Here is a 27,019-nt window from a genome sequence, read left to right on the forward strand (position 1 = left end):
GGGAGAGGTCTTCCATCCACACTGATTCACCCCCAAATGGCCGGAGCGGCGCCGATCCGAAGCCAGGAGCTCCATCCGGGTCTCCCACGAGGGTGCAGGGGCCCACGGACTTGGGCCATTTCTGCTGCTTTCCCAGGACATGGCAGAGAGCTGGGTCAGAAGTGGAACAGCCGGGTCTCGAACCCGCGCCCACGTGGAATGCCGGCCCTGCAGGCGGCCGCTTCACCCGCTGCGCCCCAGCGCCCGGCCCCCATCGCTCGTTTCCAGAGCGCGCGCGGGAGCGAAGCAGGTTGGGGGGGAGCGGGCAGCACGTTCCGCGTCTACGCGGGCCACGGCTTGGTCCTCGGCGGCCTGGGGAGGGCCGGGGCCGGGGCCGCGGGCGCCGTGCCCACGCTAACCTGCGCGCGCTCCGGCCCCCAGGAAGCCGCTGAGAAACGGACTCCTGAAAGCCAAGCGCGCCTGAGCCCCCGCCCGCCCGCCGGCCACGCCCCGAGCCCGGCCCCACCCGGCCCTGCCCCTCCGGGCCCCGGCACCTCCCCTGAGACCCTGCCCCACCCCCTGCCCCGGGGATCCGTGCCCCTCTCGCCTCGGGGTCGTGGCCACGCCCCCAGGCCCCGGTCCCGCCCCCTGCTCGCGGGTCCGGGCCGCGGCGGACGCTGCCCACTCTCCGGCCGCCGCCTGGGAGGAAGATGCGCCCGCCGCGCCGCCGTCCCGGGCACCTCCTCCTCCTCCTCCTGGTCTCGCTGCTGCCCTCGCCGGCCCCGGCCCCGGGCCCCGCCGCCGCCTCCGCCTCCGCCCTGCTCCAGGCTCTGGGGCTGCGCGGTGCGCCACGGGGCGCCCCCACGCCCCGGCCCGTGCCCCCCGTCATGTGGCGCCTGTTCCGACGCCGGGACCCCCGGGATGCCAGGGCCGGCCCGCGGCGGACGCCCCCGGGGACCAGCCTGCGCCCGTGCCACGTGGAAGAGCTGGGGGTCGCCGGAAACATCGTGCGCCACATCGCCGCCCGCGGTGAGCGCCCCCTCCCCGGCCTCCCACCTTCGCTGGCTTCCGGCGGCCGCCCCCGCGGGGCCCCGGCCCCGGCCCGCGCTCCAGCCCGGCCCTCTCCTTGCCTCCCCAGGTGCGCCTGCCCGCGCTGCGGGCCCCGCCTCGGCCGCCGGCCCGTGCCCCGGGTGGACCGCGCTCTTCGACCTGGCGGCCGTGGAGCCCGCCGAGCGCCCGAGCCGGGCCCGCCTGGAGCTGCGCTTCGCGGCGGCGGAGACCCCCGCGGGCGGCTGGGAGCTGAGCGTGGCGCGCGCGGGGGACGCAACGGGCCCCGGGCCGGTGCTGCTGCGCCAGGCCGTGCCGGCCCTCGACCGGCCGGTGCGCGCCGAGCTGCTGGGCGTCGTCTGGGCCCGCAACGCCTCAGCGCCCCGCAGCCTCCGCCTGGCGCTGGCGCTGCAGCCCCGGGCCCCCGCCGCCTGCGCGCGCCTGGCCGAGGCCTCGCTGCTGCTGGTGACGCTGGACCCGCGCCTCTGCCGGCCCCGGCCGCGGCGCGAGGCGGAGCCCGCGGTGGGCGGCGCTGGCGCGTGTCGCGCGCGGCGGCTCTATGTGAGCTTCCGCGAGGTGGGCTGGCACCGCTGGGTCATCGCGCCGCGCGGCTTCCTGGCCAACTACTGCCAGGGCGGCTGCGGGCTGCCCGCCGCGCTGCCCGGGCCCGGGGGGCCGCCCGCGCTCAACCACGCCGTGCTGCGCGCGCTCATGCACGCGGCCGCGCCCGGCGCCGGCGGCCTGCCGTGCTGCGTGCCCGCGCGCCTCTCGCCCGTCTCCGTGCTCTTCTTCGACAACAGCGACAACGTGGTGCTGCGCCACTACGCGGACATGGCGGTGGACGCGTGCGGCTGCCGCTGACCCCCACCCCCACCCCCCGCACCCGGCGGAAGCACGGACTGTGTATTCGTATTTTATTGGTGACAAAGAGCTTAAAACAAATTGACCAAAAATCAAGTTACATTGCCTCGGTACGATGCTCCTCAGCGTAACGGCTGCGGGGAGGGGAGCGCGGCGGGCGCCCCCGCGGGCAAGGCAGGGGCCCAGGCGCCCCGCAGGGCCGGGCATCGCCGCGTCCTCGCCTCGCTGGCCCGCACAAGCGGGAGGCGGGTGGGGGCGGGCAAGGAGTCCGGGTCAGGCACGATGGGCCCTCCGCTGGGGGTTGGTGGCGAGACCACCGCCACGGGCCAGGGACCGGGACCGTCCTCCCAGCCCCCCAGGAATGCGCGCCGCCCCGGGGTGGGCGGGGGCCCCTCGCCGCCATCGCCCGCGCCACCCTGGCCCCGCTGGTGGGGGCAAGCACCGTCCACGCGTGGCGGGCAGCTCTGCCCCTGGCTGTCCTGGGCCCGCGCAGCGCGCCGCCGCCGCCACAGCCACAGCCAAAACGCAAACAAAATTCCTGGCGCCGCACTGCACCGCGGCCGGGCCGGCGTCCTGGCTCAGGCTCTGGGCGCTCGCGCTCCGTCCCGGGACCTCCTCGCTCCAGGCCGCCGCTAAGATTTCAGAGAAACTTAGCAAAGCGTGGTTTTCAGTCCTTCTTAAAAGAATCTTGGAAGAAAACAAAACAACAACAAAAAAAAACAGAAAACAAACGGAAAAACCCCAAGCCCCGCGTTGCTGAGACCCTCCGAACACGGGCCGCCGCGGGCTCTGCCGCCCCGCCCGGGGAAGCGGGCAGGACGGGGCGAGGCCCTGCGGCCGGGCCGGCGCCTCCTCTCCTGCGCCGCCCGCGCCCCGCCGCGCCGCGCCCGGCTCCGCTCCGCTGCTGGCGCCGGCTGGGCCTCTCGGGCTCGGCGGCTCCCTCGCGGCTCCTCGCCCTCCTGCTGCTCGCACAGTGCTGCTTCGCCTTAGCAGTGGAAAACAGGTATCCGTTTATTTGTATTTTTATTACCCAGAATACGACGCTGATGGACCAAGCCTCGGAGCTCAGCTCTTCCGCTGCCACCTGCGGGGGAGGGGCCGTCAGGGCGCAGGCGGGCGCCGGGCCTCCCCGCGCGCCCCCAGCCTCCCCGCGCGCCCCCGCCCCTCCCCACCCCGTGCTTGCCTCCTAGTACTGGGACAGCCCCGTCACCCCGCCGTGCTGGTACGCGCGCTCCCCCTGGTAGGTGGAGTCCTGCGACAGCGCCACGTCGATCTGTGATTTAAACTCATCCCCGAGGTAGCTGTCCTGGAAGGCAGGGCCGGGCCGTGAGCGCCGTGCCCTGCGCCCGCCCCCACCCTCACCCCCCCCCAGAAGCGTCCAGAGCCGGCCGCCCCGCCCCCGCCCCGCGCACCTGCGACAGCTCGGGCTGCGAGAGGCCGGGCTGGCTCATCTGTGAGGGCTGGCTCATGGAGATGTAGCCCTGCGTGAGCGCGCCCTGCGAGAAGGGCTGCGAGGCGGCGTCCTGGCTCGCCTGGCTGCTGGCCAGGTTGCTCTGGCTCGGCCCGGGCAGCCCGAAGCGGCTCTTCTGGCGGCCCCCGCGGCCGGCCTTGCCTTTCGGGGTGCCGCGGCCTGCGAGACAGAGCGCGGGTGAGTGGGGGAGGGGAGAGCGCGCGCCCGCGCGGGGCGGCAGGGCAGGGGGCGGCGCGGCGCCCACCTGCGGCCGGCCCGTTGGCCTGTCCGAAGTAGCCGGGCGGCGGCATGGGCGGCATGACCAGGTTGAAGGGGATCGGGATGTTCATGGCGGCCACGTGGCTGGGCCCCGCGCTGATCATGCCGATCTGGTCGTGCGTCTGGAAGTACATGTTGGAGGGCCGGCCTGCGCGACACGGGGCGCCGTCAGCCCGCCGCCTGCCGGGACAGCAGTGCCCGCCCGCCCGCAGCACACGGGGGGGGGGGGGGGGGGGCGGGTCTGTAGAACCCCCCACCCCCAGGATGCAAGGCCTCCCACGCTCCACAGGGGGCAGCAGACAGGGTGGGCTCAGAGCAAACACGCACCCCTCCCCCAGGCCAGTGGGAGGGCCGGCACTCACCCTGGCTGCTGCGGTCATACACGGAGCCCGGGATGATGGCCTCGCGGGCGTCGTACATGGCTGTGGTCATAAAGCGGGCGCCCTGCGGCGGCGAAGGCGCGGAATGTGTCACCTGGGTGCCTGTGTGGCCGCCTGGGCGGCCCCTCCCCGCCCCGCCCCCAGGCCCCGACCTGGGTTGGTGGTGTTGACCAGCTCGCGCGGCCCCGCCCCCGCCCCGCCCCGGGTCGATGGTGTTGACCAGCCTGCGCGGCCCCGCCCCCGGCCCGCCCCGCCCCCGCCCCGCCCCCGGCCCCCGGCCCCCGCACCGGGTTGATGGTGTTGACCAGCCTGCGCGGCCCCGCCCCCGGCCCGCCCCCGGCCCGCCCCCGCCCGCACCGGGTTGGTGGTGTTGACCAGCCTGCGCGGCCCCGCCCCCGGCCCCCGCACCGGGTTGATGGTGTTGACCAGCTTGCGCGGCTTGCTGAACTGCATGAGGCTCTCGCGCAGGTTGTTGAGCGGCCCCTCCACCAGCACCTTCTGCTCCTTGTAGTAGTTGAGCAGGTGGTTCCACAGCGGCTGCTTCGACAGCGCCTTGGGGTTGCCCACGATGATGACGCCGTACCTGCGGAGCGCGCGCTGAGCGGCCGCCCGCCCTCACCCGGCCCCCCCCCAGGGCCCCCGGCCCCCCTCGCTCCCCGCGTGGCCCCGGCGCGCACCTGGCTCGGGTCAGGGCCACGTTGAGGCGGCGCGGGTCGTTGAGGAAGCCGATGCCCTGGTGCTCGTTGGCGCGCACGCACGATAGGATGATGAAGTCCTTCTCGCGGCCCTGGAAGGCGTCCACGCTGGCGATCTCCACCTCCTGTGGCGGGGGGCGCGGTCAGCGGCGGCCGGGCCCCAGCTGGGTCCCTGAGACCAGGGGAGCCGCCGAGACCCGGAGTGGGGACCACCACGGCCCAGGGGCCACCTCGCCCCTGCCCGAACAGCGGGGCGGCGCCGGCTTGAGTTTCGGCTGCTCCACTTCCAGCCCACGTGCTCGGGCGCCTGCCCCGCCCTCGGGAATACAGGGCTGGGCGGGGCACCTGGTAGAGCTTGGTGTGCAGGGAGCCGCTGAACTGCATGTACTGCACCAGGTAGGAGCGCTGGCCCTCGTACGGCGTGATGATGCCGATCTGGTCCGGCTTGGCGCCCGCCTTCAGCAGCTTCGTGGTGATCTTCTCCACGTTGGCGGCCTCCGTCCTGGGGGAGCCGACCGTCAGCCACGCCGACCTCGGGGCGGGGGCTGGGGGCCGGCCCAACACCCCCAGACGGCCCAGAACGCACGCAGGGTCGCTCGGCTGTCCCCCACCCCGAGCCCAGCCCACCAGCCCACGGGGGAGGGGGCCAGAGCAGAAGCTGGGCCAGGGGCCTGGGGCGGGGCCTGCTCACCGGTTCAGGTAGGAGGTGCCCGAGCTGGCGATCTCCTCCTGGCCCTGGGTCACGTAGAAGAACATGGGCTTGTCGGGCTGCGGCCACTGGAAGTCGAAGCCCTTCTTGACCCGGTCGGCTGTTATGGGCGGGGAAGGGGAGAGGGGCGGCGTCACCCGAGGGCCCAGATCCGCCCCCGCCCGTGCCTCCCACAGTCCTCCTGGGAGCCCCACGTCCGCCACGTCCCCGGGGGTCACCTGCGGTGACGCCGTTCTGCAGCGAGCCCTCGTAGAAGATGTTGGAGGGGAAGGCGCTGAGCGCCGGGTGCATACGGTACTGCACCTGCAGGCGGATGGGCCGGATGCCCAGCACCACCAGGCGCTCGAACAGCGACTGCGACAGCCCCGCCTTGGCCGCCTTCTTGCACATCACCACGGGGCCCAGCTGGCAGTGGTCACCCACCAGGATCAGCTGCAGAGACAGAGCGTGGCCAGCTAGCGAGGCGCCGGGCCGACCCCCCCCCCCCCCCGCCCCCAGGCGGGCCCCGACCGCGGCCCACCTGCTTGGCCCCCAGGACCACGGGCACCATGCACTCGGGCTCCGTGGCCTGCGTGCTCTCGTCGATCAGGATGGAGCGGAACTGCATCTTGGCGAGCCTGGGGTCCCCGGCGCCCACGCAGGTGCAGCAGATGACGTCAGCGTTCTGCAGAGGGGCGGGGGTCAGCGTGCGGCCCGTCTGGTGGGGCAGGAGCGGGGTAGGGAAGGGCGTGGGAGAGGGGGCGGAGGGCAGGGGAGGGGCACCGGCGGGGGCGGGCGCGGCCCCACCCCGCTCACCATGAGCAGCTCGCGCTCGGCCGTGCGCTTGAGGGCGCGGTAGCGCTTCTCGTCGGCGGACGACAGCTCCCCGGTCTCGTCCTTGAGCTGCTGCAGCTTCTGCAGCTCGGGCATGCTGCGCGCAGAGGCGGGGTGAGCCGGCGCCCGCCCCCCGGGCCCCGCCCCGCGCCCCAGCCCCGCCCCCGCACCTGTCCATGTTCCGGATCTGGTTGTGCAGGGCCAGGAAGGACACGGGCGAGTCGATGGCCTCGCGGCTCTTGGCGCACAGGCGCACGACCTTCAGCCCCGTCTGGTGGATCTTCTCGGTCAGCTGGTCCACGGCGATGTTGCTCGGGGCGCACACGAGCACGGGCCTGCAAGGACTGGGCTGAGCCCGGCCCGTGCGCATGCGCCCACGCCGTGCCCCCCGGGTGCCGGGCCCCCCACCTACCCGTTGCCCTGCCGAGCCAGGTGGTAGACGATGGTGGCCGACGTGACGGTCTTGCCGGTGCCAGGGGGGCCCTGGATGAGGCTGAGCGGCCTCTGCAGCACAGTCTTCACGGCGTACACCTGCGGGGGCGGGGGGGGGGGCGGTGAGGGGGGGGCGGGGCGGGCGGTGAGGGGGTGGGGCGGTGAGCGGCGGGACAGGGCGGGGCCGCGGGGGCGGGTGGTGAGCGGCAGCGACCTGCGAGTGATTGAGGTCGGGCAGCCCCTGCGCCGTGAAGCGCTTGGGCAGCTGGCACTTGATGATCACGTCCTCCACCTCGTGGCCCAGCAGCTTGTGGTAGATGTAGCCGGACACGGACGTCTCGTCCACGGCGAACGTCTTGAGCGCGCTCTGCATCCTGCGGGGGCGGGGCGGGCGGGGCGGCGGTCGGCACGGCGGCGCTCACACACACACAGGGCGCCCGCCCCGCGGCCCGGCCCGCACCTGTCGAAGGACGTGGACTTCCACACGAAGTCCACCTGGAAGTTGTGCGTCACCTCCACGGGCGCGCCCACGCTGCTGCGCAGCTCGATGGCGATCTCGTCGCCGTAGTCTGGGCGCTGAGTCAAGTCCGCGTCCGCGTCAAGAAGTGGCGCCGCCCGCGCCCGGCCTGCCGGGCCCGCGTGGGTGGGTGCTGCGAGCCCACCGCCCGCCCCGCCCGCCCGCAGGCAAGGATACTATCCGGGACCTTGATGACGTGGCCGATGCCCTTCCAGAGCGGCGCCAGGTCGCCCTTGTAGCGCAGGCAGATCTCGTCGCCCTGCATGAGCCGCATGTCTGCGGGGAGGGGCGGCGTCAGCGTGGCCCCCGCCGGCTCCCGCGCCCGGCGCCCGCTCGGGGCGACACGAGGGGCTTGGCGCTACTACGTCACAAGGAGTTTAAAACTTAAAATCACCTCTTAACCAAATTAGGACTAAATCCTCATTACCAGAGTCAGTCTTGGGCAAAGTGAAGTAGGCGATTCTCTTCTTGTTAAGGCCCAGGTCCCACCTGACCGTGATGTTGTCCTGCGTCTGAGCAGGGAGACAAGGCCCGGTCAGCGCCCGCCCCCGCGGCTCCGCGGGCGCCCCGGTGCTGCCTGCGGCTGGGCCGCGGCCACGTCACCTGCGACTCCTTGAGCTTCTTGTCGTAGTCGGCCTCCAGCTTGACGAGCGGCCCGAAGATGTTCTGGTACTGGTAGGCATCCTCGTAGCGCAGCAGCACGTGCTGCGGCTCCTCGTCCACGCCCGGCTTCTCCAGGTCCTCCAGGGTGGCCGCCGGGTTCTCCTGGGGCAGGGGACCGGCAGGCGGCCGCTCAGCCCCGCCCCGCCCCCTTCCACAGCTCCTCCAGCTTACTGATTGGCCGGGCCCTGGTCTGCCCCGCCCCCGCCCACCTTCCACAGCTCCTCCAGCTTACTGATTGGCCGGGCCCTGGTCTGCCCCGCCCCCGCCCACCTTCCACAGCTCCTCCAGCTTGTTGATCTGCTGGGCGGTGATCTGGCGCGCCCGCAGCTGCTCCTGCTCCGAGGGGATCTTCACCAGCCAGGACAGGAAGCAGCGGTCCTGGATCAGCGGCTGCCACTGTGAACTGTCCCAGTTGATGTCCTTGAGGCTGCTCTGGCTGGCGCAGGGCTGCCTGCGGGGGCGGGAGTAGGGGAGCGGTGAGGGCGTCCCCCGCCCCCGGCACCTGCACAGCAGCACCACCACCGAGTCGAGTCGGCCTTGGCGGGGATGAGGGCGTCCCCCGCCCCCGCACCTGCACAGCAGCACCACCACCGAGTCGGCCTTGGCCGGGATGAAGCCCAGCAGGAAGACGTTGCGGCAGCCGCAGTTGTAGCACTCCAGCACCGTCTCGCCCAGCGGCCCGTCCTTGTGCAGCGTCACCTCCTTGCACTTGGCCCGCACCAGGTGGTTCACGATGTGGCTGCGGCCGGGCGACACACTGAGCGCCCCCGCCCCCCCTCACCACTCGGATCCCGGCCCCCGCCGGGGGAGACCCCCCCCCCTTGGTTCAAGTGCTCCCTGGGTTTCCAGCCGCCCTTCCGCCCCCCCCCCCCGCCGGCTGGGAAACCCGACCACCCGCGTACTAGAAGGTGCGGCGCGGGGAGAAACGCCGAGGGCTCCCGTGGCGTGTCAGCCCTCCCTGCTGCCGGGACAGAGCCGGCGGCGCTCGGGACCCTGCACCCCCCAGCTGCCGTCCAGGTTCCACGCCCCCCCCCCCAGCTGCTCCCTCGCCTTCTGGCCGAGGCACTCTTGGCTGTGCGGGTCAGACTCACGCACACAGAGCAAGCGAAACGCCCCAGAACATTCTGGAAATGGGACAAGAGGCGTTTCTGCTAAAATCGGTTAAACACATCGGCCCCCGGGGCGGGCACTTGGCTCAGCAGCTGAGCCCCCGCCCCCACGGGACAGCCGTGCGCAGCTCCGGACCCAGCTCCCTGCCCACCCGCACCAGGCAGGCAGAGGTGACAGCCACCCACCTGGCAGACCGACCAAGGCCTGGCCCGCAAGCCTGGGCCCGGCCCTGGCCAGTGCAGGCGCCAGGGGAGGGAACAAGCAGACGGGAGCCCGCGCTCAAATAAGGGAAAAACCAAACCAAACCAGCCTCCTGCAGGCCCTGGTGGACCCAGTCACTGAGTCGCCTTCCTTGCAGCGGCCCCCAGGGGGCGCCAATGCCACAGGGCCCGGGCAGGGAGCCCGCGCCCCGATTCCACGCGGGGAGTCAGGGCCCGGGCCGCCCCCTACCTGCCGGAGGTGTTGCCGCGCCCGTTGCAGAACCACTTCTTGCTGGTGTTGCAGTAGACCACGCAGGCGGGGTCGTGGATGCCGCAGTAGCTGCGGAGGCCCAGACGGCGCCGTTACAGAGGGCGCTCCGGTCCTCATCGGCCAGGACGTAAAAGTCTTTCCCTTACGTGCTCAAGTTTTTCATTAAACACGCCCTCAAACCCAACAACCCCGGCCTCAACACCAACTCCGGTAACTGCACAGGCCCCGTGCACCCGAGAGGACGGGGAAGGAGGCAGGTGGGCCCCCCAGCTCCCGGGGAGGGGGCACGGGCAGCGGGAGCCCAGCCGCCTCCAGGCGCGCTGCCCACGCAGGCCTCGCAGGCCTCCCCTCCGGCCTCCATGCCAGCAGCCGGGCGTGGCGGGCCCAGCGGGCCCCGGCAGAGGGCGCTGCGCTCCCGGGGAACGGGCGCAGACCCAGCAGGCGGCACCTGGCAGAGCCCCGGCCCGGCGGAAACACTGGTCCGGGTGGTGTCCGCGGGCCGAGCCAGGATCCCGTCCGGAACCCGCGTGTCACAGAGGGGCCTGAAGCAGCCCCGAGCAAAATCGGTTCTCTTCCTGGGGCTGCAAACCCCTCATGCAAGAGGAACAAAATGCAAGGCCAAGTCCAAACGCCAACAGGCGGCTCTCCCCACTCCCACCTGGCCAGTGTCTCCCACCCCACCCCGCCCCGGCTCACCTGCAGGCGTGGACCGGGAGGTCCTTGGTGTAGTAAGTGTCCTCCTCATCCTCCTCGAAGTTGAGCTCGGCCAGCAGCTGGCTGGTCTTGGCCACGCTGTCGTCCACAGCCCCATTCTGCAGGATGCCCTCGGGGCCGACCTGGGGCGGAGCACAGCATCACTGGGGAGGCCCGGCCAGGCCAAGGCTCCCGCGGGCACTGCACAGCCACGGGCTTCCAGGGAGGGGCCCAGCACGCGGGCACGCTGACCCTGCCCCAGCACAGGGGTGTGGGGACGAGCCATCTGCAAGACGGAATCAGATCCCTCAAAAGGCTGCAGCCCCCCCACGGCTGGGGGAGCGAAGCCGGGCATCACCACCGCCCCCCAGCAGCCCCCCCCCCCGGAGCGTGTGACGGTGTCAGAGCTGTCAGGGCCCAGCCCGCGGGGCCATCTGGCCAATCGGCTAAGACGACACTTGGGACCCCCGTGTCCTGGTCAGAGGCCTGGGTTCACGTCCTGGCCCCACTCACGAGTCCAGCTTCCTGTTAACACAGCCCGGGAGGCAGCACTGACCGCTCAAGGCCTTGGAGTCCTGCCACCCACGTGGGAGTCCCACGCTGCACTCCAGCTGCGGGCCCTGGACGTCCGAGGACGGACCCAGCAGGCAGGAGGCACGCAGCCCTGCGGCGGTCCCACGGCCACGTCCCCCCATCGCGACGTGACACTCGCGCCGACACGGCGGGCACTGCTGTAACACGTTTTCTAGAACAAGGCGCTCCCCAGGTGGCTGCGACAGAGGCAGGCCAGGCTGCAGCCAGAACGCTAGCCGTCCCCCACGTGGGCGCCAGGGACCCAAGCGCGTGGGCCCTCCCGGGTGCGGCAGCAGGGAGCCGGGCGGGAAGCAGAGGAGTTAGGACTCACGGTGGGACAGCCCGGCTGCGAGGGGAGGGCACGGCCACTGCTCCAGGCAGCCGGCACGGCACAGGGTCCCCTGCCTCCATCCTCACCCCCCAGGGCTGGGGGGGACCCTGAGGGGCTCTGACCTCACAGGCCCGCCCCCGCTCGCTGCTGGGGGGCTGCTCTGTGCCCACCTCTGAACGGGGTGCCTGCCTTCCGCCTGATGAGCTGCACCCTCTGGGATCTGACAGCCACCCCTGGGGTCCACTCCGTCTCGCCGCTCCTGCTGGCCCTGGGCACGCACGCCGGCACCCAGGGCCGAGCCCCTGCCCCCATCAGGACACAGCTGCCCTGGGCCGATCCCAGATCTCCACCGCAGGGACTGCAGTGGCGAAGTGCACCCTACCCTGGACCTGCCTGCCCCCACCGGTCCCCTCCTGGCCCCAGAGGCCACGTGGAGAAGCCTGGTGGGAGCGGCGGGGACCAAGGACAGGGCCCCTCTCCCCACTGCCTGGCTGACTCCAGCCCCTGCCCGCTCACTGCTCAGGACACCTGGGTTTCAGACTCCCTTGGCCCCTCACCCACCCCGCCCTCCGCCACACCAGCACCTGCAGCCCAGCGCCCCTCCAGTGCAGCAGGGAGGGTGGGGCCCAGACACGGGCCCCCCAGAACACAGCCCAGGCCTCCCGGGAGGACAGCCCGAGAACCCTCACCCCCGGAGCGCCTGCAGAAGCGCCCAGCCCAGGCCTCTACGCCGAACCCCGCGAGAACCACACGGCTCTCCGACCCCGCCGTCCTGCTGCTGCTGTGTCCCTCACGTCCCCGCCTTCCCACCAGCACCCAGACCGGCTGCGGAGCAGCGTGGCCCGCCAGTTACCGTCTGTCCCAAGGCTCCAACAGAAAAGGGATGCGGAGAGTCGTGGCCCCGGCCCCACTCCCAGGCGGCGGGCCCAAGGCAAGGGCCTTCTGCACACCTCCCACCAAGGGTGCTCACACGCCCCCGCCCCCACGGCCCTCCCCCGCCACCCTCGTGGCCCACGGACCCTGCTTCTGGAAGCCGGCAGGGGTCCCCCGTGTCCTCAACGTGGCTGCTCAGGCCACCTGGGAGCGCTCCCCAAGAGCCCTGCGCTGGGGACACCCCTACCCCAGGCGCTCTGCGGGAGCCAGCGGGTCACGTGGAGTCAGAGGAGCTCCTGGCTCCTGGCCAGCAGCAGGTGTTCGGGAGGTGAACCCACAGAAAAAGACCCTCCAATCTAGCTCTCCTAGACTGGTACCCACTCCCACTGCAACTCAGCCCAAAGGCCAGGCAGCAGCCACCACTCCTCCGGTGAAAGCGATCCTCCGTCCGCTGGGCGTCAGCCAGGGCCCAGAGCTCCATGCCACTGCCCGCGTGCGTGGCGGGGCCACCTCCAGGGTGCGAATCCACAGGAGATGGAGCAGGGCAGCCAGGAGCTGACCCAGGGCCCGTGGGAGCCGCACTCAACTACCACAGCGCACACCGCGCCCGTTAAAGCACAGGAAGACAGCCCTGGGGCTGAGCTGAACCTCCGGCCGCAGGCCCCTCCCAGGGACACAGCAGCCTCCAGAGCAGAGCCGCGGATGGCAGTGTGGCGACCAGCAAGGAAAGAAGCCCTCCGCCCTGCTGCAGGTCACGAAGCACAGGAGTGGGGCTGCGCGTGGACCGGACGGGATGGGAGGGTCAGCCCGCGGCCTGCAGTGCCGGCATCCCACGTGAGCGCAGGTGCAGGGCCTGGCTGCTCCTCCTCCAGCTCAGCTCCCTGCTGCTGCGCCGGGGAAAGCCGCGGAGTGCCTGGGCGCCTGCGCCCCCGTGGGAGGCCCGGATGGAATGCGGCCCAGTCCAGCCCTGAGCGTTATGGGCACTTGGGGAGTGCACCAGCCCACGGAAGCTCTCTCTGCAACTCAAATAATAAATATGTAAATGTTTACAAAAAAAGAGAGAGAGGGAGGCAAGTGTGGCCACCTCAGAGGGCGGGACCTGGGGCGTGGCGCGATGACACAGCTGGGCCAGGACGACCCGCCCACCCAGGGAGGGGAGGGCGGCCTCGTGTCCCCTCCTTCCGGTCCCAGGCTCCGACCAGCTTGTCTGCCCGAGGACCAGGACGAGACAGCCACCTGGGGCCTGGACGGACGGACAGACAGATGGCAGCGGGGAGGCTGGGGGCTCTGACCTTACTGCCAGACCCACACAGGCGCCGGCCCTGTGCCCGACAGGGCCCCCGAGGCCTGGCTGGCTCATCAGCTCTCGGGCTGCCCCCCGGCCAGCACTGGCGGCCAGGCCCCGACTCCCCGCATGGCGGCCCACAGGGCACCCTGGGTCTTCGCCAGGCCTGGGCTGCGCCCCTACATGGCCCTATCTCCCCAGCTGGGGGAGGTGAGCCGGGCGCCCCACCCGTCGGGAGGGAACCGCTGCACCACACTGCCTTCCGCCTTGGCTCCCCTGCTGTGTCTGGGGGTCCCCGGGGTCCCAGGTCTCCCCTCAGCCTGGGCCGGGCCCTGGCCCCTGGGCAGCTGCACGGGCTCCATGGCCTCTCAGAGGCCACCCGGCCCCACTCCTCCGGCAGCCTTCCAAGGCCAAGCAGGGCCGCTGTGTCCCCAAGCCCCTGCAGGGGGAAAGCGGCACCGCAGGGCCAGGCTGCAGAGGGGACAAGGGCACCCGCACTCGGCCGCTGTCTGGGACCCGGCAGGTCGGAGGAGGGCTCAGACCTGGTGGACCTGCGGGAGCCCACACCAGGGCAGGACGGGGAGTGAGAAATCAAGGCCAGCCAGCCATGGCCGCGCACCCCCCCAAATGCAAAGTGACGCGTGTGCGCACAGCTCAGGGTGGCAGGCAGACACCCCCCCCCCCCCCGCAGGAGCAGGGAGCGCAGTTCTAGCCCCCTGCAGCGGGAACTCCCCCCAGCACCCCGCGGGGAGACAGCAGAAGTCCCCCGGGGCTTCACGGCCAGCCCCGGAGTCCGCGGAGGGGCAGGAGGCAGGCTAGCAGCGTCCACACCGATGTCCTCGGCGCCTGGGGACACAGCCCCAGGCACGTTCTGAACCCACTCCCCTTCGGAAGGCAGACAGGCGAGGCCGGGCAGCCGCCCCAACTCTGAGGGCAGCCAGCGCCGCGGGACAGTGCCCCCCTCACCGGGAAACACACTTAAAGCCGAGCGGGGGCGACCGTGCCAGCTGGGACCCTCTGCCGAAGGCCACCTGGAGCACCTGTCCACGAACCTCCACGCCTTCCTAGCCGACACGAGTGTGGCTCAGGCGCTGTCCTGCCGGCACGGGGCCCCAGGGAGCAGCTGAGCCGCCAGGAACTCCCCAAGGTTTTCTTTGAGGAGATCCCCCTCCCCCTCCGACTGCGCAGTCGGGAACACAGGCCGAGCAGGCCGCCAGGGCCACCAGGGCGAGGGACCCAGCGTCCCTGCCACTGCCGTGGCGCCGATGGGGGGGGGGGCAGAGACTCAGAAGCCAACAGAAGCGCCCATCACGCCCGCAGACACCGGGCAGGGCCCCGAGGAACTCCACAAACACCAGCTCGCGCGTTCCCTGACCAGGACCCACGCCCTGCCGTGAATCGGGCCTGGCGGTGAAGTCGCCCCCTGGGCAAACCTGGCACAGCCGGGCTCCTCCCGGGCTCAGCAGGGGCTGACCCCTGTCCCAGCGGCCGCCGGAGGCAGCTGTGAGGGGGGGCGAGCCCAGGACGGGTGCTGCGCTGCAGCCACGCCCTCAACACTTACGCAGGACGCCAGACAGCAAGTCCAGACAGGCACGCCCAGAGCCGGGAGAACGCCCCAGAACGCCCCACGGCTGACGCACGGTCAGGTGTCCCTCACCTGAAATCTAACGCACGCCCCAGAGCCTGGACCTCCTGGGCCCGACAGGACGCCACAGTGCAAAGCTCCCCCCCAGGAGACTGTCTCTCCCACAGTTGCTACAGAGCCATCAGGCTGGGCCCGCGCTGTGGCCTGCAGCGCCGGCATCCCCTATGAGCGCCGGTTCCAGTCCCGGCTGCTCCTGGACCTAGGAGGCAGCGGAGGACGGCCCAAGTGCTGGGCCCTGCACCCACAGGAGACCAGTAGGAGGCTCCCGGCTCCTGGCTGCGGATGGCGCAGCTCCATCCGGGTGAGCAGCCATCCGGGGAGCGAACCAGCGGATGGACGAGCTCCCTCCCTCTCTCTCCCAGCTTCTCTGTGTACACCTGCCTTTCTCATAAACAAAGGAGTCCTAACGAACAGAAACGCTGTCAGGCTGTGTGACGGGCACACAGACGAGTCTCCCACAAGGCCTCGGGCTGCAGCCCCGCGTCCAAGCATCCCCTCCAACCACCCAAGAGCCAGCGCACCCTGACCCCAAGGCTCATGGCGAGGGACGCTCAACCTCAACAGCCCAGAGACAGGACGGGACCTGGAACCTTTCTCCAAGTCCCCGGCGCACGGCGGGCGGCACTGCCAACTCCCAGGGACAAGTAGGACCTTCCCGGGCGGGCCCCGGGCACCCCATGAAGGCGCAGCCGCGGGGGGCCCAGCCAGCGCTGGCGCTGCCACCCCCGGGGGCGCTCCCTGCAGGTGACGGCTCCAGTGCTCGGCCCCTGCCCCTGCGTGGAGCCCAGAGGGGTCCCGGCTCCTGGCGCCAGCCCGGCCCAGCCCTGGCTGCTGCAGCCGTCTGGGGAGTGAAGAGCGAGCGGATGGAAGACCAGGACACGGCAGACAGCAGGGGCCCACACCCCCGAGACCCAGCCTGGGGTCCCAGCTCCCGGCTTCGGCCTGGCCCGGACCTGCCTCTCGCGGGCACTGGGGAGTGAACCAGCAGTTGAAAGAGCCCTCCCTTTCCGCCTTTCAAATAAATGAAAACGAATTTATAAAAAAAGAAAAATGCCCCCCACGTCCCAGGGTCCCAGGCCTCGGCCGCCGCCTTCTCGCTCCCGGAGGATCGACACTCCCCCGCTGCGTGGGTGCCACCCGCGCTCCCTGCACGCGGCCCGAGGGCCAGGTCCTCACCCCGAGCCAGCTGGCGCCCAGGCCCTGCCTCTCCCCTGCCCACAAAACCGGCGCCCAGAGCTGCTCCGTGACAGTCACCTCCCGTCCCCAGCCGCCAGATTCACCCCCCACCCGCTCGCACGCGGGCCCAGGGCCCCCCCACCCATCTCACCGCGGCGGGAGAAACCACCGCCACCAGGTCCCTTCCCGCAGACGCGCACCTCTCCCGGCCTCCCTTCCACCAAGGTAAACAAAACTGGGGGGGGGGCCTGTCCTGGCGCACCTGCGCGCCCCGCCCCCTCCCGCATTCTATTTCAAGGAATCCGGGGTTCGCATGAGTCAAACGTTTGCTGCTTCTAGCCGCGAAGAAAAAGCAAGCCCAAGTGGGTGACGAGCCCACGCCGCTGACTCAGCCACGCAGCCCACAGCCCCCCGCCCACGAGGGGGCCGGGGCTCCCCGAGGCGGGAAGGTGGGGGAGGGGGCGCCAGAGCCCCAGGCTGTGCCCGGCAGCACCTGCGCGCCAGGCGAGCCTCCCAGGATTCCGGAAAACTCGCCGGGGGTCGGGGGGGGGCAGCCGTCGGGGACCCGGAGGACGGACGCGGCGGCGACTCCGCAGGACCCCCAGCCAGCACCTGCGCCCCCCAGGCCCAAGCCCAGGCCAAGCACGCGGGCTGCGTCCCCCAACGCAGATCCCCGGCAGGAAGCGCCCGGGCCAGCGGCCCCAGCCCCGGAGAAGCCGGCTCCGCGCTCCGGGCCGGCCCCAACTCGGCCCCAACTCCGCCGGGCAGGGCCGCCGGCTTACGTAACAGGTTGGTGTCGCCAACAGGCAGCGCGGGCAGGAAACACCGGCGACCCGCCCCCCGAATCATCGCCGCGGCCCCTCCACTCGCGCGCCCCGGAATCCCAACTTTGCCACGCGCGGCCGGGCGCGCGCCACTGCGCGGGCGCTGAGACCCCCCGGGCGCGGGCGGGGGGCCCCGAGCCGGCCCGAGCAGCCGCCCACCCCCCCCAGCACAGGTCCGGGCCACCCGGAAGGGAACGGAGGGCCCCCCCCCGGCCCGGTCCCAGCAGCGCCCACACCCAGCCGCCCCGCCGGAGCCCCGGCCAGGTGGGGGGGTCCGGGCCCGGGCTTCCGGCGCCGCCATGTGCCGCCCTCTCACCTGCGCGTCCAGCTGTCCGGCCGCAGCGCCCGCGCCCGCGCCGCCCGGGCCCCCCGCGCCGCCGGGGCCGCCGGGGCCGCCGGGGGGCGTCTGGGTCTGGCTGGGGAGGGTGAAGTCGGTGAACTCGAACTCGGAGCCCTGCGTGTCGGCGCCGAGCAGCTCGGCCTCCTCCGTGTCCAGGAAGGTGAGCGTCTGCGAGCTGGGCCCGTACGCCTCCACGCTCATGGCGCCGCCGCGCAGGGCCCGCAGGCCGGCTCCGCGCCTACTCGAGCTCGCTGCCGCGCCGAGGCCTAGGCCGCAGGCCTCGGGCCGCCTCGCCGCCGCCGCCGCGCGCCCGGCCCGGCCGCGCCGCCCGCCCCGCAGCGAGCCTGGCCGCCGCCCGTGAGCGCGAAGCCGCCGCCGCCGCCGCCGCCGAGCGCCCCTCGGAGCCGCCGCTGCCGCCCCCCGGAGCCGCCCGCCACTCGCAGCCCCCGGCAGGAACCGCCGCCGCCGCCGCTGCCGCCGTGCGCGTGCGCGAGCCCGACGCCGGCGCAGGTGCGCGTGCGCGAGGCCGACGCCGGCGCAGGCGCGCGCGCTCCTCGCGGCCGCCCGCCAGGCCCGCCCACAGACGCCCCGAGCCGAGCGGGCCGGCGGGACGCCCGGTGCGCACGCGCGGAGGGGCGGGGCTTCCAACGGCCGCGGCGGCGGGCGCTCCGGCCTCGGCCCCGCCCCAACCGCTGCTCGGAGCCTCCGGCCCGGGGCTGTGCGGGCATGGCGGGGCCCGCGGGGCTGTGCGGGCGTGGCGGGGCGCCTGGCTTTGTGCAGCACGGCGGTTCCAGCACGGACAAGATTGCTGTATACAGCTGGTGCTCACTAAGGTTGCCCGGGAGTCTTGGGGGAGGCTGCTGGATATAGTGGTTAAGCTGCTGCCTTGGAGCCGGCGCCTGCAGTGCCGGCATCCCAGATGGGCGCGGGTTCGAGTCCCGGCTGCCCCACTTCCGATCCAGCTCTCTGCTATGGCCTGGGTTCGAGTCCCCACTGCACTCCCGACCCCAGCCCCTGCGCACCCAGTGAGGCAGCAGGTGACAAGAACCTGGGCCGCTGCCACCCCCACGTGGGGGACCAGGCTGAGCCCTGGAGTCCCTGGTCTCTCTACGGTGCCTGGAGAGTTTCCAAATTCACATACGGGGACCTCGGGCTGGGACGCTCAGTGTGGCCCCACGGAAAGACCCGGCTGGAGGCGGAAGCCCACGAGCCAGCCGTGCAGCGCCGCCCTGGGAGCGCCCCGCTGATCCGGGAGAGTTTATCAGCCGGGCGGGTACACCTGTGACAGTGTGCAGAGCGCACCCCTGCCCTGGTTGACACAGTAGAGTGGCTAAGGAGGAACTGAGCAAAAAAGACCTAAGGCGCACAGAAAGCAGAAACGTGGCAGAGGGGCCGGCGCGGTGGCACGGCTGGTAAAGCTGCCGGCAACGCCCACTTCCCATAGGGACGCGGGTTCAAGCCCCAGCTGCACAGCTTCCGATCCAGCTCTCTGCTGTGGCCTGGGAAAGCAGTGGGGGGTGGGCCAGGTGCTTGGACCCCTGCACCCACGTGAGAGACCCGGATGGAGCTACTGGCTCCTGGCTTTGGATTGGCGCAACTACGGTCGTTGTGGCCATTTGGGGAGTGAACCGGTGGATGGAGGACCTCTCTCTCTCTCTCTGCCTTTCAAATAAATGAGTCAATCTTTGCTTTAATATTTATTTATTTGAAAGAGTTACAGAGAGAGGTAGAGACAGAGACAGAGAGAGAGAGAGGTCCTCCATCCACTGATTCACTCCCCAATTGGCTGCAACAGCCAGAGCTGCGCTGATCCGAAGCCAGGAGCCAGGAGCTCCATCCAGGTCTCCCATGCAGGCGCAGGGGCCCGAGGACTTGGGCCATCTTCTGCTGCTTTCCCAGGCCATAGCAGAGAGCTGGATGGGAAGTGGAGCAGCCGGGACTCGAATCAGTGTCCATATGGGATACTGGCGCTTCAGGCCAGGGTGTTGACCCACTGTGCCACAGCGCTGCCCCCAATAAGTCAACCCTATAAAAAGAAAAAGGCTGGGCCGGCGCCGCAGCTCACTAGGCTAATCCTCCGCCTTGCGACGCCGGCACACCGGGTTCTAGTCCCGGTCGGGGCACCGATCCTGTCCCGGTTGCTCCTCTTCCAGGCCAGCTCTCTGCTGTGGCCCGGGAGTGCAGTGGAGGATGGCCCAAGTCCTTGGGTCCTGCACCCCACGGGAGACCAGGAGAAGCACCTGGCTCCTGGCTTCGGATCAGCGTGGTGCGCCGGCCGCAGCGCGCTACCGCGGCGGCCATTGGAGGGTGAACCAACGGCAAAAGGAAGACCTTTCTCTCTGTCTCTCTCTCACTGTCCACTCTGCCTGTCAAAAATAAAAATTAAAAAAATAAAAAATAAAAAAAAAGAAAAAGGCTGGCGCCATGGTTCACTTGGCTAATCCTCTGCCTGTGGCTCCAGCATCCCATATGGGCACCCGGGATTCTGTCCCGGCTGCTCCTCTTCCAGGCCAGCTCTCTGCTGTGGCCAGGGAGTGCAGTGGAGGATGGCCCAAGTGCTTGGGCCCTGCACCCCATGGGAGATCAGGAGAAGCACCTAGCTCCTGCCTTCGGATCAGCACAGCGCACCAGCCATAGTGGCCATTGGGGGGTGAACCAACGGAAGGAAGACCTTTCTCTCTGTCTCTAACTCTGCCTATCAAAAAATAAATAAAAAGAAAAAAGGCAGAACCAAGTCCTCACCAGGGTTGCATTAGATGTAAATGAGCCAAACTCTCCACTTAAAAGTCAGAGGTTGTCAGAATGGATTAAAAAAAACCCAATTCTGCATTCTCACTTTACTTCCAAAAACAACAAATGAGTGAAAATGACCAGAGAGAGAGATTGTGTGCAAACCGGCTACACCCGCCTCGGACAGACCAGACCGTGAGAACCCCAGCGAGGGAGCCGCGGGTTAATCGCGCTGGGTAGGGTCCTGTCTGCGCCGCTCCAACCCAGCGCCTGCCAGCGAGCCCAGGCATCTGCAGCCCCGCCGCCCTCGGGAGGCCCCCGCCTGAGTTCGGGCGCCTGGCCTCGGCCCCGCCACCTTCAGTCTCACAGCCATTTGTGGATACAAAGTCTCTCTGTCTCTCTCTCTCCCTGCCTTTCAAATAAGTGAAAATAAATACATTGAAACCAGCTGGTCATCAACCGAAGGCCTCCTTCCTGGATTAAAAAAAGATAATTATTTATTTAAAAGGCAGAATGACACAGAGGAGAGAGAGAGAGAGAGAGAGAGAGATGTCTTCATCCACTGGTTCACTCCCCAAGCGGCCGCACAGCCAGGGCTGGACTGAAGCCAGGAGCCGGGAGCTCCATTCGGGTCTCCCCAGCAGGTGCAGGTACGGAGGCACCTGCGCCGGCAGGCGGTGCGCATGCGCAGGGAGACTAGGATGGAGCTCCTGGATTCTGGCTTACGGCCCGGCCCTGCCCTGGCCATTGCAGACATTTGGGGAGGGAACTAGCGGATGGAAGACCTCTCTCTCTCTCTCTCTCTCTCTGTCATTCTGCCTCTCAAATAAGCAAATCTTTTCACAAATATCCTCCAGGTCTCGCACATGGGTGCAGGGGCCCAAGCACTTGGGCCATCTTCTGCTGTTTTCCTAGGCCACAGCAGAGAGCTGGATCGGAAGGGAGCAGCTGGGACTTGAACCGGTGCCCACATGGGATGCCGGCGCTGCAGGCGGGGGCTTAGCCCACTGCGCCACAGCACCAGCCCCAAAATAAATCTTTAAAAATATTTTTTGGGGCCGGCACCGTGGCTCACCAGGCTAATCCTCCGCCTGCGGCGCCGGCATACCGGGTTCTAGTCCCGGTCGGGGCACCGGATTCTGTCCCGGTTGCCCCTCTTCCAGGCCAGCTCTCTGCTGTGGCCAGGGAGTGCAGTGGAGGATGGCCCAAGTGCTTGGGCCCTGCACCCCATGGGAGACCAGGAGAAGCACCTGGCTCCTGGCTTTGGATCAGCGCGGTGCACCGGCCGCAGCGCGCCGGCCACGGTGGCCATTGGAGGGTGAACCAACGGCAAAGGAAGACCTTTCTCTCTGTCTCTCTCTCACTGTCCACTCTGCCTGTTAAAAAAAAAATATTTTTTTGGAACATACTCAAGCTAAGAGCATATTGTTTATTTGTCTGAAATCATGATTCATGTAGCAATTTGCTTTATTAAATTCCAAAGACAGAGAACTCTTCTACCCACTCTGCACTCCCCTAAATGCCCGCAGCGGCCGGGGCTGGGCCGGGCCGACGCCAGGAGCCGGAGCTCCAACCGTGTCTCCCACGTAGGGGGCGGGGAGCGCTCCATCCGGGTCTCGCTGGTGGGTGCAGGGCCTCTGCACCTGCTCTAGCACGGCTGCCTTCCAGAGTGCGCATGCGCCGGGGAGCGGCAGCAGCCGTTGAGCTGGGAGTGCACCCGGGCTCTTGGGTAGGGGGTGACGCTGTCCCGGGCTGCCAATCAACTCCGGGCCTGGTTCTGGGTCGCACTGCGGGGCCTGCGACTCTATACTGGCATCTAGCGGGTCAGACCAGGAGTGCTGGGGAATATTCCACAGAGCCCAGGGAAAAGTGATTAAAAAAAAAAGTCTACTTATTTGAAAGGCAGAGTTACAGAGAGAGCTCTTCCACCCGCTGGTTCAGTCCACAAATGCCCACAGCGGCCAGGCTGGGCCAGGCTGACGCCAGGAGCCAGGAGCTCCATCCGGGTCTCCCACGCAGGTGCAGGGACCCAGGCGCAACCGATGCCGGCGCCGCGGGCAGCAGCTGTACCTGCCCAACCCCGACGACATCGGCCCCAGGATGTCGCAGAGAGACCTCACGTACCGCAAACACAGGCGTAGCCAGCGGTGGGCGCTCACACCCCTTCCCAACTCAGTGAGGATCGACCCATTTTCCAGGCGTGGAAACTGAGGCTAGCAACAGGGAGGTGGGCCGGCATGGGGCTGGGGGGAGGGGGGCGAGATTCACCAGGGTCCTCTAAAACTAAACAGGGCAAAGGCCGCACGGCTTTCGTTCCAGAAGCCACAGGAGGACTTTTCAAAGGAATCCTGGGACGCCCCAGGCACAGGCATCAAGGCGGCCATGTTGTGGGGGTCACCCCCGCCTCCCTCCACCCACCACCCCCAGGCACTTAGCTCCAGAGGACCGGTTCAAATCCCAGCGGCTCCACTCCCGGTCCAGCTCCCTGCTGACGGCTGGAGTTCTGGGGGCAGGCGTTTGGAATAGTGGTTAAGGCGCCCCCCATCCCATATCGGAAGGCCTGGGTTCAAGTCCTGGCTGCGGCTCCCGGCGCATGCGCACCCCGGGAGGCAGCAGGCAGCAGCTCAGTGCTTGGGGCCCGGGCACCTGCGTGGGAGACCCGGATGGGGCTCTGACCTGGTTCAGCCCCAGGGAGGGACCCAGCAAGTGGAAGAGCCCTCTCTGCCCATCAAATAAATCCGTAAAAACATAGGAGGCTGATTGGCGGGTCCAGGGGCAGAGGGCGGGGAAACTGGGGGTGGTGAATGGGCACAGGATGTCTGGGGTGGGCACCGATCCCCGCTAGGATGGGGGTGATGGAGGCACAGACAGTGGGCTGAAGGCCGCTGACTCGCGGCTGACGTGGACGGTGCCACCTCACACCCATTTCCCGGGCACGTAAAGGGAAAGTTTAAAACGATGCAATCCCATTCCCAAGGAAGGGGTGACAGGAGCCCGGTGCCCATCAGAAAGGCCGGCGCTGTGGCACAGCGGGTAAAGCCACCACCTGCAGCGCCGGCGTCCCATATGGGCGCTAGTTCAAGCCCCGGCTGCTCCACTTCCCATCCAGCTCTCTGCTGTGGCCTGGGAAAGCAGTAGAAGATGGCCCAAGTCCTTGGGTCCCTGCACCTGCATGGGAGACCCAGATGGAGCTCCTGGCTCCTGGCTTTGGATCGGTGCAGCTCCGGCCATCGTGGCCATCTGGGGAGTAAACCGGCAGAGGGAAGACCTCTCTAACTCTCTCTCTCTCTCTCTCTCTCTCTCTCACTCTGTCTTTAAAACAAATAAATAAATCTTTTTTAAAAAAAGAGAGAGAGAGGGCCGGCGCCGTGGCTTAACAGGCTAATCCTCTGCCTTGCGGCGCCGGCACACCGGGTTCTAGTCCCGGCTGGGGAGCCGGATTCTATCCCGGTTGCCCCTCTTCCAGGCCAGCTCTCTGCTATAGCCCAGGAAGGCAGTGGAGGATGGCCCAAGTCTTTGGGCCCTGCACCTGCATGGGAGACCAGGAGAAGTACCTGGCTCCTGGCTTCGGATCAGCAAGATGCGCCAGCCGCAGCGGCCATTGGAGGGTGAACCAACGGCAACGGAAGACCTTTCTCTCTCTTTCTCTCTGTCTCTCTCTCTCACTATCCACTCTGCTTGTCAAAAAAAAAAAAGAGAGAGAGAGAGAGAGAGAAAGGAAGAAAGGCTGCCCGTGGGCCTCGCGGCCTCGCTGTGTGTCCTAAGACGGTGGCTGGCCGTCTCTGTGCTCTGTCCCTGACACAGGTTTCCAGAGCCCCCCAACACCCAACACGGGCTGACCCCGAGCCACCAGGCATTTGTGAACACCTGAGCTCCTGTGCTCTGCCTGCCACTCACAATGGAAAGGAAAAAAAAAACTATATTATTAAAATATTAATTTATTTGAAAGGCAGAGTCACGGAGAGAATTGTCCATGTGCTGGTTCACTCCCTAGATGGCAGCAGCGGCCAGGGCTGCACGGATCCGAAGCCAGGAGCTCCATCCGGGTCTCCCTTGCGGTTGCAGGGGCCCGAGGACTTGGGCCACAGCAGAGAGCTGGATCGGAAGAGGAGCAGCCGGGACTCGAACCGGCACCCACATGGGATGCCCGCACTGCAGGCGGCGGCTTTACCCGCTGCACCACAGCGCTGGCTCCTCCGGTTTCTTTAAAAGCATCCACAGATGTGGCCAGCCCCCCTCCCCACCAGGGGAAGCCTGGACCCCCACCCCGTGGAACAGTGGGCGCCTGTGGGTTGCTCCAGGCCCCTCCTTGGCCGGCCACACTCCGGCTTCAAAGCAGTCCCTTGTGGGACGTGGCCGGCCGGCCAAGGGCTCGGGCGCAGTGCGGCTGGCCGCCGGGGCAGGGAACACAGGTGTGTGTGTGTGTCTGTGCTTCTCTCTGAACACGTTCATTCAAGGGGACCGCCCGGCGGGCCGGCCGCTGGCCGCCACCCGGCTTCTGCCGCCGCAGGCTGCTTTTTCGGGATGTCCCAGGGGCTGAGGGAGCCTCGCCCCTGAGGTGGCCATGGGCGTCCGGCCTGCCCAGGAGAGGAGGGGGCACCCCGGGGACACGGTGCTCTCCCCCAGGCACGCGGCACGCTGGGCTGTAGGAGACGAGAGGTGTAGAATCAGAGCCCCGCCCCCGGCCTCGGCCCCGCCCCGCCCACCCCCGCGGTAGCCAGCGTCGCCGACCCACGGCCCAGTGCAGCTCCTGCGAGGTCATCAGAGGCGAGGAAGGGGCCGGCGCTGTGCCCCAGTGGGTGAAGCCCCCGCCTGCAGTGCGGGCATCCCATATGGACGCCGGTTCGAGTCCCGGCTGCTCCTCTTCCGATCCAGCTCTCTGCTGTGGCCTGGGAAAGTAGTGGAGGATGGCCCAAGTGCTTGGGCCCCTGCACCTGCGTGGGGGACCCAGAAGAAGCCCCTGGTCCCCGGCTTCCTCCTGGCCCAGCTCCAGCCGTTGTGGCCGTTTGGGGAGTGAACCAGCGGGTGGAAGACCTCTCTGTGTGTCTTTGTCTCTCTCTGTGTCTCTGCTCAAATCAAGTAATTTTTCTTAAAGATAAGTTGATTTGGGTACAAAAGCAATTTTGAAATGGGTGCATGGTTTTTTATCATAGTGCACAGTTCCCATAAAATGTTATGCTCTGGGCCGGCGCCGTGGCTCAACAGGCTAATCCTCCGCCTTGCGGCGCCGGCACACCGGGTTCTAGTCCCGGTCGGGGCACCGATCCTGTCCCGGTTGCCCCTCTTCCAGGCCAGCTCTCTGCTGTGGCCAGGGAGTGCAGTGGAGGATGGCCCAAGTGCTTGGGTCCTGCACCCCATGGGAGACCAGGAGAAGCACCTGGCTCCTGGCTTCGGATCAGCGCGGTGCGCCGGCCGCCGCGCGCTACCGCGGCGGCCATTGGAGGGTGAACCAACGGCAAAGGAAGACCTTTCTCTCTGTCTCTCTCTCTCACTGTCCACTCTGCCTGTCAAAAAAAAAAAAAAAAGTTATGCTCTGGGGTCTGTTTTTGAAGATTTTATTTTATCTATTTGAAAGTCGGGCCAGGCGCCCCATCGGGGTCTCCCACGTGGGTACAAGTGGGCGGGGCCCCAGCACTTGCTGCCTCCCCGGGTGCGCATGCGCAGGGAGTGGCGCGGGGACTGACTTGGGCCCCGTGCCGGGGGCAGTGCAGGCGGGGGCTTCGCGGGCAGCGCCCCCACGCCGGCCCCTCACAGGGCTCCTCGCGTGGCTGCCACCTGCAGCAGGAAACGGACAGCTGGCTCCCCGGGGCCTCTGGGTGCCCTGGGGCTTGGCTAAGCAGGCCGGCAGCTACCGTCCCCACCGTCCGGGGACCCAAGGGGGCCTCCCCACGGGTGCCCAGCCCCTGACGCTCACCAGGGGATCAAAGCCCGTGTCTGTTGAATGAATAACCGATGGAGAACGCACCCGCTGCGGGCTGCGGCTCCATCCACAGCCGGGGAGGGGCCGGCGGGGCGACATGGGGGGGGCGGAGGCGTCAGGATGGGGCCCTTCCCACCCTGTGGTCAGATTCCAGGCCGTCAAACCATACAGCAGGGCTGCGCGCGCTGGAAACTCCCCTCCCCCCCTTAATATGTTCCCGAAGGCGCTGGCAGGACCGGCAGGAAAACTCCCGGGGGGACGGAAAGGGCTCTGGGCGGCCAAGACACGGGGCTCTGGGGGCCACCGGGGAGCAGGGCCGGCCCTGGGGGGGCTGTCCGTGCATCGTCCCGGGAGGGGGTACAGAGGCCCCTGCAGGCAGAGGAACCGTCCCGGGCCTGCGGTGACCCGACGGCGGGTGGCCTGGCCGCCTGGCCCCCAGCCCAACCTCCCCGGGAATGCACATAAAACTGCTGCTTCTCGCCCAGCGCCCAGCCCACGGAGCGGCCAAGGCCTGGCGGCAGCCCCCAGTACCCAGGGCGGGGGGCCGAGCGTGGCACGCGCGTCTGCCCCGGGGCCCCCGGGAGTGAGGCTGTGGCCCCTGTCGCCTCCCAAGCTGGCTCCCGCCGTCCCCTGCCCCTCAGTACCCTGTGCAGCCTCTGCTTGGCCAATTCCTTTGCTTTGCCATTTTTGTTTATTAGAAAGGCAGAAACAGAGGGAGAGAGAGAGAGCGAGAGCAAGCGAGAGGGCGAGCTAGCTTCCACCCGATGGTTCGTTACCCAAACGCTGCAACAACCAGAAACCTGGAGCTCCATCCGGGTCTCCCCCGTGGGTGCCAGGGGCCCGAGGACTTGAGCCACCCCCTGGCCGCCTCCCAGGGTGCACCGCGGCAGGGAGCTGCCACTCGGATCTTGCTAGGCATGATGGCACATACTGGGGGCTACTATAGACCCCGTCGCTGGGTGGGGCATTTCTTACCAGGGGTCGGGGGACGCCTCCCAAATGATATAATTTAAGCCAAAACCTGTGCATCAAGAAAGTGCCAAGTGAGTAGGAAGGAAGAACGTTCCAGATAGAGAGGTGGGGTCGTGCAAAGGCCCTGGGGCAGAAAAAAACTTGGTTGTCTGAGGATCGCCCGGAGGCTGGAGCAGAGTGAGGGAGGGGCAGGGAGGGAGGAGGCGGGCTAGAGGGGTGGGCTAAGGCGGCGGGAGGGGTCTTTTGTTTGT

The 27,019-nt window shown here is 68.8% G+C and overlaps 3 protein-coding genes across 4 annotated transcripts; 1 reads left to right on the forward strand and 2 right to left on the reverse strand.

Moving 5' to 3' along the window:
• Window positions 1-689: 689 nt before the first annotated feature.
• Window positions 690-1,978, forward strand: GDF1 (growth differentiation factor 1). Its single transcript, XM_062178584.1, has 2 exons — window positions 690-1,008; window positions 1,118-1,978. Exons 1-2 carry the CDS (start codon window positions 690-692, stop codon window positions 1,885-1,887), a joined length of 1,089 nt encoding a protein of 362 aa, XP_062034568.1. The 3' UTR covers window positions 1,888-1,978.
• Window positions 1,930-17,383, reverse strand: UPF1 (UPF1 RNA helicase and ATPase). Of its 2 annotated transcripts, none has more exons than XM_062178581.1 (24): window positions 17,123-17,383; window positions 10,103-10,242; window positions 9,386-9,475; window positions 8,397-8,564; window positions 8,096-8,276; window positions 7,766-7,927; window positions 7,557-7,674; window positions 7,340-7,438; window positions 7,106-7,214; window positions 6,860-7,019; window positions 6,626-6,744; window positions 6,384-6,548; window positions 6,196-6,310; window positions 5,921-6,064; window positions 5,619-5,832; window positions 5,383-5,500; window positions 5,037-5,193; window positions 4,674-4,816; window positions 4,405-4,579; window positions 3,979-4,060; window positions 3,603-3,764; window positions 3,300-3,517; window positions 3,071-3,193; window positions 1,930-2,971 (listed from the first exon to the last, which is right to left on the reverse strand). In XM_062178581.1, the coding sequence occupies exons 1-23, from the start codon at window positions 17,345-17,347 to the stop codon at window positions 3,074-3,076; spliced, it is 3,384 nt and encodes a 1,127-aa protein (XP_062034565.1). In that variant the 5' UTR covers window positions 17,348-17,383; the 3' UTR covers window positions 1,930-2,971; window positions 3,071-3,073. The 2 variants fall into 2 exon arrangements, with proteins under 2 accessions (XP_062034565.1, XP_062034567.1); XM_062178583.1 differs by having other exon boundaries at window positions 7,590-7,674; window positions 17,123-17,382.
• Window positions 12,796-16,831, reverse strand: LOC133749932 (collagen alpha-1(I) chain-like). Its single transcript, XM_062179313.1, has 4 exons — window positions 16,765-16,831; window positions 14,486-14,662; window positions 13,113-14,244; window positions 12,796-12,975 (listed from the first exon to the last, which is right to left on the reverse strand). The coding sequence occupies exons 1-4, from the start codon at window positions 16,829-16,831 to the stop codon at window positions 12,900-12,902; spliced, it is 1,452 nt and encodes a 483-aa protein (XP_062035297.1). The 3' UTR covers window positions 12,796-12,899.
• Window positions 17,384-27,019: the final 9,636 nt, after the last annotated feature.

The sequence above is a fragment of the Lepus europaeus genome, chromosome 20 (assembly GCF_033115175.1).
Source record: "Lepus europaeus isolate LE1 chromosome 20, mLepTim1.pri, whole genome shotgun sequence".
Classification (NCBI taxonomy): domain Eukaryota; kingdom Metazoa; phylum Chordata; class Mammalia; order Lagomorpha; family Leporidae; genus Lepus; species Lepus europaeus.